The sequence below is a fragment of the Astatotilapia calliptera genome, chromosome 11, assembly GCF_964374335.1.
Source record: "Astatotilapia calliptera chromosome 11, fAstCal68.1, whole genome shotgun sequence".
NCBI classification, from domain to species: Eukaryota; Metazoa; Chordata; class Actinopteri; order Cichliformes; family Cichlidae; genus Astatotilapia; species Astatotilapia calliptera.
Window position 1 is genome coordinate 8,734,385 of NC_137432.1, and position 15,450 is coordinate 8,749,834.

A 15,450-nucleotide genomic window follows, 5' to 3' on the forward strand; every position below is an offset into this window, starting at 1 on the left:
CCGACTGCCAGACAGTCACGGGACTTACAAAGATACAGAAGACTTGATTTTCAGTCTCATCATGTGCATCCCTGTGCTCTGCTGCCAAAACTGAATCTTGATTTCTTTGAAAATTCTGAAATGATTCTGATCATTCTCCACTTTTATTATTATGGTCTGTGTGTCAGATTGGGCCTGAATATTATTCCAGATATGCTTCCTGACAGAAATCTTCTTCTTTTCTTAATCCTGTGCTTTTGGAGCAGCTTTGTGCTTTCAGTTTCTGTAAAAGTGTGTTAAGAAAACAAAAAAGGCTCTACAGTGTGTTTGTGGTTTGGTGTTTTAATGGTTTCTTTTTCTTTGTAATAATAGAAAAGCTGGTGCTCAGAGGAAGAGGGCGGCTTTACTTGTGTCTGTTAGGATGCCTGGGTCGTTGACCCAGGGGTTTTGAGTTTATTATATTATTTATACTTTCTAGTTTTTGGTTTCTTTGAGTTCTGTCTTATAGTTTATGTCTCTGTCTTCTCTAGCTGCTCTGTCTCCCCTGTCAGCTGTATCCCCTTGTCTAGTTCGCGTCTCTGTGTGTCCTTAGTGGCTATATCCCCGTGTCCAGTCAGTGTCTGTGTCTGCCCTGGTCCCACGTCTCTGTTCCCTCTGTTGCAGTGCGTGCGAGTCTGTGTCTTTGTTCTGTCTGTGTTATGTGTTTCCTGTTTTACTTTGAAAGTCCATGTCTGATGTTAATGTGTCTGGTTTTGCTTCCCCTTGTCTCGTTAGGCCTGATTTGCCCCAGCTGTGTTTCCCTCCTGTTACTCATTCCCTGATTGCTCCTTCTGTGTATTTAAGCCCTGTGTTTCTCTGTGTCCGTGTCGTGATCTACCGTTTTCCTAGCTGTGTGTTCTGTCATTCCTCTAGTTTAAGTTTGTTTTGAGTTTTTTCAGTTATGTTATATTTTGAGTCTTAAATTAAAGCCTTTTTGAGTTCACTTCTGTCTCCAGAGTCTGCACCTTGGGTCCTATTCCTGCCTGCACACAGCCACACCTAACAGTGTCAGTGACAGAAATGAAAAGAAGCTGAAATGAGTGAGAAGGACGATGAAGGAAACATCTGTGCTGTGTCTGCTCTGTAAGGAGAATCTCTGTGTTTCTTTGAATTCTTGCACTTTGACTGTCTGCTCTCCTGATAACTGATGATGGAGGAGAAGACATGAAAAACAAAACAGCTGAATAGAAACTACTGACTCTGCAGGACCCGTTGTCCTCAGTCACCATGTTGACCTCAAAACGTCTCAATCACAAATGTGGTGTTACAGATGTCACCAATTACAAGCCAAATGTTGTGTATTACAAATGTGTTATTATCATGTAATTGTAAGTTTGTATGCTGTGTTATCATCACATCCTAAAATAAGAGCTCTTTAACACCTCAGCAGAGATCAGGTGCTGTTGTTCTTTTGAACACTTCACCTTTTAAAACACTGAAAATGATAAGAAATGAGAGGCAGAGTGAAGAGAAGGGGCTCAACACACATCCTAGGGGAGCCTGTGTTCAGTGTTCTTGTGCTGGAGGTGTTGCTGCTGACCTGTCTGCTGTCTTCCTCTCAGGAAATCCAGCAGCCAGTTACACAGCGAGGTGCTGATGCCCAGCAGATCCAGTTTGTGAATGAGTTGCTGGGGAAAGATGGTGTTGAACACTGAAGTCCGTGAACATCATTCTAACATATGAGTGTCCAGATGTGTGAGGGCTGAATAAGAGTACAGTTGAAATGGCATCCTTGGTCGAGAGGTTTGACCGGTATGTGACTGACATGGATCCAGGTTGGAGGGAAGTTTTGATTTGATGCATGACTAACTGTTCACAGCTCTTCATAATGATGGAGGTGAGTGGGACCAGACAGTTGTCCTTCATGCAGGAGGGACACGACTACTTCAGTACAGGAATAATGGTGGAGAGTTTGAGGCTTGTGAGAACAACAGCCTGACTCAGTGAAGGATTAAAGATGTCTGTGAAGTATGATTGGACTACAACAACCAACATTCATCAGTCCTATAAATGAGATTGTCACGGTCTGTCTGACAGACCGTGGGGATATGGGGGAATGAGGACCCAAAACGCATGGTTCTGCGATGCAAACGGTGCACTTTATTTACAGTGAAGGTAACAGATGCACAATAAATCCCCTTTGCTCCCTAGACTCCCATGTGTGTGTTCCCCTCCGACGTCCGTGCTCGTGCTCCCGGCAGTTGTGTTTCTGCACACCCTGTGCGTGCTGCCCTTCTGGTCCCTCGTTCCACCTGCAGGACAATACAGAAGCAGCCGTTAAACACTGAACCCGCGCGCACACACGATCCGCACTTCCTAATACTACACACTGACTTGGAGTCTTAGCTTAATGATCCCGCGCCAGTGGGAGCTCCAACACTCTCCTAAGTAGCTCCCCCGACGAGCCCTGATCACCAACAGGTGTGTGGCAGGAACTTCAGGTGTGGCCAGTCCTCCTGCAGGGCCACACCCATCAGGCCTGCATGTGGCTGTTCTCCATCCTCCAGCCACACATGTACACACCCTGCCTCTACATATGAGTGGAACACCGAACACAGCATAGTGCAGAAAAACACACATCCCCAAATAACAACAACAACACTAATAATAATAATAATAATAATAATAATAATAATAATAATCCATCCTGCTCACGGACCCCCGAGTCCTCCAGAGCCGGGTCCGTGACAGAGATGGTGATATTCACACAGGTCACTTTTTGATGGGCGGAGCAATGTAATTACGCACTGACTGATTTGCGCGTTTAGAATTTACACATTTGGTTTTTAAATGCTTTTCTTGTTTGTTTCACTACTAATATAGCTACTTTTGGATTATTTATGTATTTATTTATGTGAGATGTTCTTTTTTTTATTTTGTATTTGTTATTTGGTCGAGTGTGGAAGACAGATAAAGACTGGAACGGCCTGTAAACACAGTTATAGTGGAAAAAAGAAGCCAGTTTCTCTGTTTCCCTCCCACTGTGGTGTTTTTGTTCTACATTTGAATCAAATGTTTTGGGTTTTTCTGAACACAGACTGCTGCCTATGCACTTGTACCTTTATTAAAAAACAAATATTTGATGGAAGTTGAGTCTCTGAAGGCACACAGGTGTTTGTGCCAAGCAGGAGCTCTCTCTAAAGCACTTGTTGGTAAAAATGAATCCATTCAGTGTGACTGGACCTTCATGTTCTCTACCTGATCTCCCCTCATGGCTTTTTTTTACCAATGTTACACTACAGTGCTATTGATCCGTATCCATCCCCTCCCTGCTCAGCATGACCTCCATGACTGTTAGTAATAAAATATGCGTTCCTGTGGGTCACTTTGGGTCGATAAACCTTTTGGAGAGTGTGCGCACGGCAGCATCATCATCACAGTGGAGCTTCATCACAGCTTAATCTGTAGGAGTTGTGCGGGACTGTGGGTGTTCAGAGGATGTGAAATGGCCCTGCCCCTATAATCTGAGCTTTGTCTTGAACTAGAAGAGCTAATCTGCCTATGGGGCCTCTTAGAATAGACACAACAGTCTATTCAACCAAGGCTGCTACTAAACGAGATGCACAGATGTGGCCACACATCATTCTCCATATGTGATCCTCTCGGGCACCTGCTTCAGGCACTTGTAGCATCAAATTAATCCAAATTAATATAAATTTTATATAAAATATGATGTCCAAATCACGGACAAGCAGCATCCCACCGCTGTTTATGTTTTTAAACCGATTTTGCACAGAGAAGCATTTTTTGAAAACTGTATTGATTAGGGCTGTTCGATATAACGATATTGTCACGGCCAGGCGGATCAGCTGCACACTGATCAGCCCTCTCTGTTTCTCTTCCTCTTCTCTCTCGCCGGGGCGGAACTCACTGTGGGTTCACGCCCTCAGCCCACGCCCTCGGGAAATGAGACACCTGGGTCTCATTAAGGGGAGCAGCATTTAAGCCAGGAGGTGACTGCTGTTCGTCGCTGGATCGTTGTCTACCACGCGTTAGTGAAGTCAAGCTACAGCAAGTTTAGTTAAGAGTGTTTTCCTTTGTGCGTCGTTCTTAACCCTGTCTCCCTGTCTACAGAGCTTCCTGGATTTCCCCCGTGTGATTCCCGTGTGGTAGTGTCGGAGTGTGAGCCTGTGATCGTGTGAGTGGATACTCTGAAGAACGCGTGCTTTCCCCTGGACTTCCCTGGAGACCCCTTCTCCCCCCACTCAGCTGTACATAACACCCCCCCGCACATTCTAGTATATACACTCCACACTGACTCCAAGATGGCGCGGCCACGTCCAGACGCCTTCCTGACCGCTCCGCTCCGACTACGTGACATGAGGGACTGCAACATTCTGTGCTTCACGGAGACATGGCTGTCCCCCACCGTGCCGGACCAGGCCGTAACTCCGTCGGATTCATTCTTTGTGCTCCGCGCGGACAGAACGGCAGAGTCGAACAAAACCAAAGGTGGAGGAGTGTGTTTCATGGTAAACAGAAAGTGGTGTGATGCCAGGAGCATTTCTACTCTCTCCAGCGGCTGCTCGCCACATCTGGAGTTCCTGAGCATTAAGTGCCGCCCTTTCTATCTGCCCCGTGAGTTCACCTCAGTCATCGCCACGGTGGTCTACATCCCACCCCAAGCGGACACAGGTATGGCTTTGTCCGAATTACATGATGTGCTGAGCTCGCTTCAAAACAAGGACCCGGGCGCAGCCCTCATTGTAGCAGGAGACTTTAACAAAGCGAACCTCAGACAAGTCATGCCAAACTTTTACCAGCATGTCTCGTGTCCAACGAGAGGGGATCGGATTTTGGATCACTGCTACACGCCATACAAGCAGGGCTACAAAGCTGTCTCACACCCGGCTTTTGGGAAGTCTGACCACAACGCCATCTTCCTCATTCCCCAGTATAAACAAAGCATACGGAGGGAAGACGTGACCAAGAGGGAGGTAAAACGGTGGACTGCCCAATCAGAAGCTACGCTACAGGACGCACTCAACGACGTAGACTGGGACATGTTCAGAGCATGCGCAGTCGACATCAACGAGTTTACGGAAGTAGCAGTATGCTTCGTCAATATGCTAGCGGAGGAGATTATCCCCACTGCGAGAGTCACCACATTCCCAAACCAGAAACCGTGGATGGACAGATCGATCCGCACTGCAGTAAACGCCAGGACCGCCTCCTACAACGCGGGTCTCGCCACTGGCGATATGAGCGCCTACAAAGCGGCCTCATACGGCGTGCGGCGCGCGGTGAGAGATGCCAAATGCAGGTACCGGGAACGTGTGGAGTCCCGCTTCCACCAGGGCGACACACGGAGCATGTGGCACGGACTACGCACCATTACGGACTACAAAGCCAGGGACACTGCGCCGATCAACGCCGACTCTGCATTCACCAACGAGCTGAATCGGTTCTACGCCCGTTTCGAGGTTAGCCAGGCGGCTAATGCTATCTACCGCCTGGCTACCGAGGACAGTGACGTCATCAGCGAGAGACCGGTGACCAGCATACGTTATGTAATGTACGTTTCATGTTGTACTCATGGTCCTTTGTTAGTCCAGTTTAGGATAATGTCTCTGACGTATGTTTCATATCAAATACAGGGAGTGCAGAATTATTAGGCAAATGAGTATTTTGTCCACATCATCCTCTTCATGCATGTTGTCTTACTCCAAGCTGTATAGGCTCGAGAGCCTACTACCAATTAAGCATATTAGGTGATGTGCATCTCTGTAATGAGAAGGGGTGTGGTCTAATGACATCAACACTCTATATCTGGTGTGCATAATTATTAGGCAACGTCCTTTCCTTTGGCAAAATGGGTCAAAAGAAGGACTTGACAGGCTCAGAAAAGTCAAAAATAGTGAGATATCTTGCAGAGGGATGCAGCAGTCTCAAAATTGCAAAGCTTCTGAAGCGTGATTATCGAACAATCAAGCGTTTTATTCAAAATAGTCAACAGGGTCGCAAGAAGCGTGTGGAAAAACCAAGGCGCAAAATAACTGCCCATGAACTGAGAAAAGTCAAGCGTGCAGCTGCCAAGATGCCACTTGCCACCAGTTTGGCCATATTTCAGAGCTGCAACATCACTGGAGTGCCCAAAAGCACAAGGTGTGCAATACTCAGAGACATGGCCAAGGTAAGAAAGGCTGAAAGACGACCACCACTGAACAAGACACACAAGCTGAAACGTCAAGACTGGGCCAAGAAATATCTCAAGACTGATTTTTCTAAGGTTTTATGGACTGATGAAATGAGAGTGAGTCTTGATGGGCCAGATGGATGGGCCCGTGGCTGGATTGGTAAAGGGCAGAGAGCTCCAGTCCGACTCAGACGCCAGCAAGGTGGAGGTGGAGTACTGGTTTGGGCTGGTATCATCAAAGATGAGCTTGTGGGGCCTTTTCGGGTTGAGGATGGAGTCAAGCTCAACTCCCAGTCCTACTGCCAGTTTCTGGAAGACACCTTCTTCAAGCAGTGGTACAGGAAGAAGTCTGCATCCTTCAAGAAAAACACGATTTTCATGCAGGACAATGCTCCATCACACGCGCCCAAGTACTCCACAGCGTGGCTGGCAAGAAAGGGTATAAAAGAAGAAAAACTAATGGCATGGCCTCCTTGTTCACCTGATCTGAAGAACCCCATTGAGAACCTGTGGTCCATCATCAAATGTGAGATTTACAAGGAGGGAAAACAGTACTCCTCTCTGAACAGTGTCTGGGAGGCTGTGGTTGCTGCTGCACGCAATGTTGATGGTGAACAGATCAAAACACTGACAGAATCCATGGATGGCAGGCTTTTGAGTGTCCTTGCAAAGAAAGGTGGCTATATTGGTCGCTGATTTGTATTTGTTTTGTTTTTGAATGTCAGAGATGTATATTTGTGAATGTGGAGATGTTACCAAGATGGCGGCGCGCACAGACGCAGCGGCCCGGAGCTCCTACACTTTTGCACTTTTGGTGGTACTGTGTATTATTTCACACAGTCTGGGGTTACTTCAATACAACAGAGATGATCTACTACAACTAAGCCATGGAGATCTTCAACTAACATCCGAGTATCTCATCCCCCCGGAGATCGTTAAGCAACCCCCGGGGCTACCCGCAACAGCAAGCCGCAGGAGGAGACGTTGCGAGCGGAGGCAGAAGAGAGGCAAGCGGGGAGGCCTGTGGGCACGGCTAAAGACTAGTCCGTTTAAACCACCACTCCCGATCATATTCCTCTCCAACGCCCGTTCAATCCGTTACAAACTGGATGAAATACGACTGCAGATCGCCACTCGACGGACTTTTAATAACTGTTCGTGCATGATTTTCACCGAAACCTGGCTGGACAGCGCCATTCCCGATGCGGCTATCGATCTAGCAGGCCGCACCGCCTATCGAGCCGACAGGTCTGCGGACTCGGGTAAGAAGACTGGCGGGGGGCTGTGCATCTATATTAACAACCTTTGGTGCACGAACGTCACGGTAACGGAAAAATTGTGCAGTACAGAGGTAGAACTGTTGGTGTTAAAGTGCCGTCCATTCTATCTCCCTCGGGAATTTTCTGCCGTTTACATCTGCGCTGTTTACATTCCACCAGATGCTAATGCTAAGCTAGCGTTAGCACAATTGAGCAGCAGCATCAATAACAGCCTGGTAGCACACCCGGACAGTGTCTTTATTGCGGCTGGGGATTTTAACCACGCGGACCTGAAATCTGTACTTCACAATTTCCACCGTAATGTGAAGTGTGCTACCAGAGGAGATAGAACGTTGGACCAGGTGTACACCAACATGGCGAATGCGTACAGAGCCCAGGCTTATCCCCACCTGGGTCTGTCAGACCATCTCTCCCTTCTGCTACACCCAATATACACACAAAAGATCAAGAGCACTGGGATTACAACCAAAACCGTGAGAACATGGCCGCAGGATGCTATTCCGATGCTTCAGGACTGTTTCCACTGCACAGACTGGGATGTATTCAAGGTGCAGGACACTGACAATCGTGTCGCATTGGACAGTTACACCTCCACTGTCTTGGAGTACATCTGTTTCTGTGTGGACAATGTAACAACTTGGAAACGATTCCGTGTGTTCCCTAATAATCCACCCTGGATGACACACGGAGTTCAACAACTTATTCGAACAAGGAACAATGCTTTCAAATCCGGGGACCAGGAGGCATACAGTGCTGCCAGGGCCAACCTGAGAAGAGGCATCAAGACTGCCAAGCAGCAGCACAGGAGGCGTATCGAGGCCAGGTTTGAGAACAACACAAACCCAAGGCAGGTCTGGGAGGGCATCAGGGCTATCACGGACTACAAAAGAAGAACACCATCACCCTCAGCCGACAGTTCTACTCTGGCTGAGGATCTAAATCTCTTTTATGCCCGTTTTGACAGGGAGAACACCGACCCTGTCCTGTCCCCTCTCCCCTCAACCGACCCTGCTCCGGTCCTGAGCACTCATGAGCTGAGGCGTGTGTTCCGGAGCATTAACACCAGGAAGGCGGCCGGGCCGGATGGAGTGCTGGGCCGGGTGCTAAAAGACTGTGCTGCGGACCTGGCGGACGTCTTCACCTCTATATATAACACCTCGTTGTCCTGTTCACTGGTACCATCCTGTTTCAAAGCAGCAACCATCGTTCCCATCCCAAAACAGTCAAATGTCACATGTCTGAACGATTTCAGACCTGTGGCACTCACCCCCATTCCCGCCAAATGCCTGGAGAGACTGGTCATTAAACACATCAGAGCTGCTTTTCCACCATCCCTGGACTCGCACCAGTTTGCATACAGGGAGAACCGGTCAACCGAGGATGCGATCGCCACAGTGCTGCACACATTACTGAAGCACTTGGAACACAGGAACACCTATGCACGGCTCCTCTTTGTAGACTACAGCTCGGCTTTTAATACCATCCGGCCATACAAACTCCGTCCCAAACTCCACCAACTGGGACTTAACTCCTCTCTGTGCAACTGGATTGTGGACTTCCTCACTAACCGTAGACAGAGTGTCAGAGTGGGTAAGAACACCTCTTCCACCCTTGTGGTCAACACCGGTGCCCCTCAGGGGTGTGTTCTGAGCCCTCTGCTATACACTCTCTTCACCCATGACTGTATTTCCTCCTGCGCGTCCAATCTCATTGTTAAGTTTGCAGATGACACTACAGTGCTCGGACTTATATCCAACAATGATGAGACAAACTATAGGACAGAGGTGCAACAACTAGAGTCATGGTGCCACGACAATAACTTGGTCTTAAACACCAAAAAGACCAAGGAGATCATTGTAGATTTCCGGAAGAGGGGTCATAACAACCATCTGCCTCTCTTCATTGGCAGTGAGGCGGTGGAGAGGGTGAGCAGTTTTAAATTCTTGGGGGTAACTGTGACCGAGGACCTGTCCTGGGGCAACCATATCACCTCAGTTGTACGGAAGGCCCAACAGCACCTCTACTACCTGAGGAGACTGCGGAGCGCACACATTCCCAGATCTCTGATGTTGAACTTCTACAACTGTGCCATCAGCAGCGTTCTGACGTATGGATTTCTAGTGTGGTTCCCCAGCTGCACCAAGGCCGATCAGCAAGCACTCCAGCGGGTGGTGAAAGAAGCTGGCAGAATTATTGGAACAAGTCTGCCAGAGATCAGTAATATCTTCCCCACTCGCTGTCTGAGGAGGGTGCACAGTATCCTGCGGGACCAACATCACCCTGCGCGCCACCTTTTCCATCTGCTGCCCTCAGGGAGAAGGTACAGGTCTATACAGGCCAGAACATCCAGACTGGCCAACAGCCTGTATCCACAGGCTGTGAGGCTCCTGAACTCTCTGCCCCCCTCTCACGGACAATAACCATATCCAACTTCTTAATAGCAATGAACTGGTCTGCATTGGTGCATCATATCTTTATTCTCTTCCCCCTCCTGCCCCCCCCTCTTTCTTAAATAGATAACTATCATATCTGATATCATATCTCACAGTACAATAATATTGAATGGGTTGCATTGTTGTATTTTGTCATTTTTCTCAGGTCTTTGTCTGAATTTCTACGAACATTATTGCTAAGGATTGTCTTATTGCATTGGAGTCACACTGGGTTAAATATGTACACTTGGGTTTTAAGGGGTATTTATTATTTTCTTCTTTTTTTTTTTGGGTTGTATGGAAGCCCCAAACGCAATTTCATTGTTCTTGACAATGACAATAAATAAATAAATAAATAAATGAATATTGGTTTCGCTGGTAAAAATAAATAATTGAAATGGGTATATATTTGTTTTTTGTTAAGTTGCCTAATAATTATGCACAGTAATAGTCACCTGCACACACAGATATCCCCCTAAAATAGCTAAAACTAAAAACAAACTAAAAACTACTTCCAAAAACATTCAGCTTTGATATTAATGAGTTTTTTGGGTTCATTGAGAACATGGTTGTTGTTCAATAATAATATTCCTCAAAAATACAACTTGCCTAATAATTCTGCACTCCCTGTATATGTCATATCAAAACAAGCCCACACCTGCAGTTGTTTCAGTTTTTCACTGGTGTTTCCTGTCAGCTGGTCAACCTCACATCCATATCAGCCAACCAAATGACAAGTTCCTCCCTTTGTGCTTCAAATCCCTCCCACTCTGAGACAAGGAGCTGAAAGAGATCGAGAAAAGAGTCAATTATAAAGAAGAGAAAAGTGAAACCCTCCTCAGAAGGTCTGACTCGCATACCTGCAGTTGACCTGTGATGGACTCCAGTTTGGCGTTCACGTCATCCCTCGCCGATGCCAGCAGCCGAGTCTGCAGGGTGCCCTGGAAGAGCTCAGTTAATGTTCGACTCCTCCTGGTCAGGCTCTCCAGCTGGATGAGCCGAGGTCTCCCCTCTCGCCGCTGCCTCTGAACACAGAAACACAAATTGCATCTGAAGCAGGAGGTGCAGATTTTTTTGCTATTCTTTTCTAAATCCAGGCTAGATCACGTGGAGGTATTTGGAAAACTTTTTTGGCCAGCGGACAACTGTTGTCTTGCAGAAAGTCAAATCAAACATATGCGATACACAATCAATTCACAAGAACACATAAAAAAATAAGTCCAGTTCTTGCCTGATTTCAAGTGAAATCTGCATCAAAACAGGGTGACAGAAGTAAAACGAGAGCACAAAGCCTCACTTTTTACAAGCCTGCTATTACAGTTCTCCTCTATGCAGACGACTTTCCTGTTTTCAAGGCACAACTTGGATCTGCTGTACGAATCTTATGGATACACACTAAATGAAACAATAGTGTGCATGACTCCAGATTCTGATCCCTCATCCTAATATGGTCCCAACATAGCAACAGCAAGAAAGCAAATGTTGAGGCTTCAAAATACAAAGTCCATAAACCAATGGCTGACATGGGTTTTATCATAAGGGTGATAAATATACAAATTTCAGTCTGTCTTAGAGATTTGATGTTCATTTACCTGCAGATGCCCTATACGTACCTGCTCCATGGTTTTTCACAACATTTTGCACATCACTATTTAATACAGGAAGTAGGTGAACTAAAACAAGTCATCGTTCTTTGTGAGAGGACCATATTAATGAAACCAACCTCAATGACATCATAGGGATCCCTAAAGATGCTCCTGCTGCTTTTCTTCCTCCTCATCCTAAGCTTCCTTCTCCTTGTCCTCGCCTTCCATCCAATTGTAATTCAACCTAATTGTGTTTCTCCCCCTCCTCTTCCTCATTTTGTTGGAGCTGTGAACACAATTAATGTGAATCTGGATTAATTTGTGCAAACAAGAAAAATCTACAGCTTTTTGGTCAGAGGTGCTCTTGTGATTTAAGCCGGGTAGAGTAGATTTATGTGTTGATGCTACCTGCTTCAGCTCTGGCTGCTGAGTGATATTTACACCCTGGCTGGACTACAAACTTTAACCATGTGCTGAACTTTGGCCCGGCCTTGATACCTCTTGTTAGTATAACGACCTCTTCTTAGCTTGTATGTATGATGGTGGATAAATGAAATATACAAAAAAATTAACTATATTACAAAAGAACATCTACCTTGGAAACATCAAATGACCGGAGCATAACTTGTCAACTAGTCCGAAACTAAGTTATGCAGGAACAGTCAAAGACACACCTTCTCATGTCACATTTCTATTCATTTCTATATAATTCGATTAGACAATAAAGAGTCATCTAATCTAATTATTCATTCAAAACACTTATGCATAGCTGTATTTTATACAGCTCATACAGAATTCAAAGTACAGGTTCATGTGAGTATTTAATGTACGGCTCAGATCTACAGAATTTCAAGAGTTTCTAGAGCAGACACAGAGCTCACGTCACAACAGGCTTCAGGCGCCATTTTAGTGACTTTAACAATATATTACATTTTAATTTCGGTCTAGCTGACATTAGGTTATGTACGCAGCACGCAATTGAACCACATATTTTAGAAGCCAAAGGTTCAAATTAGCTGGGAGCAGCTTCACTTAATTATAACAGTGGTTTTGTTAGGAAAACCGTTGGATACTAAATTGCGTTGACCTCAACGGCTAACGTATCTAGCTAATCGCTACTGTTAGCACAACATTAACAGCAAGCTACAATGACGAGTAACAAAAACAAAACAGTAATAAGGTTTTAATGAAAATGTTTTACCTTTTCTAACAGTCCCAGAATCCACAGCTTCAAAGTCCAGCAGGTACTGAAGACTGTTATCCGTTTCGCTGTCACCGTCCGTGAGTTTTTTTTCCCGAAGGTCAAGGCCCGCCGCTCGCACACTCTGCCTGCGCATGCGCATCCCAACGACTGACCCCCTCCGTCCGCTCCCGGGAGGTTACAGTATGACCTGTTCTGACGTCACTCTCTCTCTCCCTGTCATTTATTTGGCTCGAAACACATATTAACAAATTGATCAGTGATGAACAACTACTCAGATCATTTACCTAAGCAGTGTGCTTTGTCAAAACGAAGTCTGTGTCCATTACACTGACATTCTGTTCTGCAATTGTTATTTACTTGTATTTTATAATTTGACTTTACATACTGCTGGGTGGTTTGTAAGGTTTATTATTATCATTATGCTATATTTTCAAAAATATATAATAATCTCAAAAGTAATGCCTTGGAGTAGAAAATAGTAATGCTTTATTAAAATTTAAAACTAAAGTACAGTATTTGAATGTGTGTATTGTGTCTATTGTTTGCAAATATTTCTAACTTTTATTTGAATATTCAGTTTCCTACCATCTTCTCTTAAAGGGTAATTGCCAGGTATCCCGCCCTTCCCCTTCGCACACACATGCACACAAAGAAAACACACAGTATAATTCACAGCCTCATTATAGTGAATAAATATTTATGCCATTTACACCATCAAACTTAGATTGCTAAGGATAAAGAACCTTTTGTTCTTTAAAGAACCATTTGTAATAGCTGAAGAACCATCCACAAAATAAAAAGGTTCTTTGACGTATGATGGTTCTTTAAAGAACCATGAAGACATCTGAAGAACCATTTAAGAACCATAATTTTTCTGAGTGTAAGAGGTCTGTAACAACTCTGTGTGGCATGAAGAGGGGGTGAGTTCACTCCCCTACAGAGGAGAGATCGTATCTTCCTTTGCTGATTTATGGTATAGTAAACACACGTATATCTGTTTAAGTATAAGAGCCTTTTGTTTAGATAAATGAACTGCTGGACTTCCTTACTGTGTTATCTAGGATGAGGGGGGTCTACCCTCTTCCTGACCAAGGATGTTTGCTTGTGTGCTTTTATGACCCTTTGATCAGCAGTACCCCCCCCCCCCCACACACACACACACACACACAGGCAAGGTACTCTTTGTGTGAATGTAGACGTCATATGTTAATGAACCTATGCATATTCATGTAACCTCAATAAAAGGACAGTGGTACGGGAGAACGGACGAGAGCAACTGGGGTCAAGCGAAGGAACGGTGCCTGTCCGGTTCTCTCCCGTGCACGAGAAACATGAAGAAGCTTGCCTACTTGTGTCTTGCTTTGCAGTGTAATTATATTGTCTTCAACGTTCCAGCGGATAGATTCAAGCTACAAACCTATCATTAATTGGTCCTTCGAGAGCCGGAGCCCTGGAGTCGACATTCACCGAGGGGAGAAGAGGCACGCTGAAAGACTGACGTCAGCCAGGAAGTTCCTGTGGATTCGCTGTCTGTCTTTTCTCCTCGATGAATGGCGATCGGCGGGATTCGAGGCTATACTACACGCTAAGCAACACCAAGTAAGTTTAAGTCTTTGCCGCTGTGTGCAGCAAAGCACGCGGTCACTGTGTGAGACTGCGTTGTAAGTCTTTGCCGCTGTGTGCAGCAAAGCACGCGGTCACTGTGTGAGACTGCGTTGTAAGTCTTTGCCGCTGTGTGCAGCAAAGCACGCATCCACTGTGTGAGGTTGCGTTGAAAGTCTTTATCACTGTGTGCGATAAAGCACGTGCGTCCGGTGAGTGTCCGGTTTTGAAATCGCCCTGGGTGTGTGTCCCGAGCGTCCCTTCATTGGGTTTTGTCGCGCAACTGGGTGAGCGTCCCACAACTGGGTCAGGGTCCCGAGCGGTCAGGTGTGAGTCCGGAGTAGGCCTATTTTGTGTTATTGTCATCTTCGTCCTCGTCTCGTTGTTGTTGTTGTTGTGTGAGTGTGTGCGGAGCAGAACACGTGGTCTGTGACACCGACTGTTGTTGTTATCATGGGTTTCTAAGCAACCAAGAGTGAGTTGGAGGGAGACAGACGTTTGTGCTGGACTTTGCTCCTGGCAGCTGACACAAAATGTTAACTCTTTAGCTTGCCCTGATCGACAACAGCCTGTGTGCCAGACCATAGACGTAATTGAGGTGGATAGTTGTTAAAAGTAATCTACATTAAGCTTGTGGTTGCTTAAATTCAGTACAATGACATATGAGGAGAAGTGATATAGGTAAATATTTAAACTAATGAAGTGCATAGAGGCACTTGACCTGTGAGGAAGACTGTCGTCTTATTATGAGCCATTGTTGAAATATACAGCACGCCTGTGAAAACAACTAATATGCTGCAACTACTGTGTGATGTTGCATTGCAGTTTTCTTTTCCTGAGCTGATGAGCAGGCTACACATTATCAGATCGAGAGCTGTCTGAGAACTACTCAAAGAGAGGAAAACAGAGCTATGACTCGTGTGTGTGTGTGTGTGTGTGTGTGTGTGTGTGTGTGTGTGTAGCATCAGCATCATGTTTTTGTTTATTTGTTTTGTTGGGTTGAAAATAATTAAATAAACGTGTGATCATGCCTATGGATCACCATGGCACATATCTCCAGCCATATGGTTTATTTATGCAGATGAAAAAGTGAGTGTGAATGTGTCTGACATCACAGTGTTTTTGTGCACTGTGCAAAAGTAATTGCCTTTGATTGTGAGTGAGAGCGGTGATTTTGCGGATCACAAGCTAT

General features: G+C 45.7%; 1 protein-coding gene across 2 annotated transcripts; it reads right to left on the reverse strand.

The window, feature by feature from the left end:
• Window positions 1-2,098: 2,098 nt before the first annotated feature.
• On the reverse strand, window positions 2,099-12,812 carry LOC145431903 (uncharacterized). Of its 2 annotated transcripts, XM_080308233.1 has the most exons (5): window positions 12,654-12,812; window positions 11,590-11,738; window positions 10,727-10,891; window positions 2,353-10,649; window positions 2,099-2,270 (listed from the first exon to the last, which is right to left on the reverse strand). In XM_080308233.1, the coding sequence occupies exons 2-4, from the start codon at window positions 11,644-11,646 to the stop codon at window positions 10,560-10,562; spliced, it is 312 nt and encodes a 103-aa protein (XP_080164359.1). In that variant the 5' UTR covers window positions 11,647-11,738; window positions 12,654-12,812; the 3' UTR covers window positions 2,099-2,270; window positions 2,353-10,559. The 2 variants fall into 2 exon arrangements, with proteins under 2 accessions (XP_080164359.1, XP_080164360.1); XM_080308234.1 differs by lacking the exon at window positions 12,654-12,812 and having other exon boundaries at window positions 11,590-12,464.
• Window positions 12,813-15,450: the final 2,638 nt, after the last annotated feature.

What these genes read in the sequence shown, in the direction of transcription:
- LOC145431903 (XM_080308233.1), bottom strand. Translation starts at nt 11,646, where the DNA reads ATGAGGAGGAAGAAAAGCAGCAGGAGCATCTTTAGGGATCCCTATGAT. An exon ending in ATCCCTATGATGTCATTGAG is followed by an intron (nt 10,892 to 11,589) that starts GTTGGTTTCATT and finishes TTCTGTGTTCAG; the next exon opens with AGGCAGCGGCGAGAGGGGAG. An exon ending in CCATCACAGGTCAACTGCAG is followed by an intron (nt 10,650 to 10,726) that starts GTATGCGAGTCA and finishes GATCTCTTTCAG; the next exon opens with CTCCTTGTCTCAGAGTGGGA.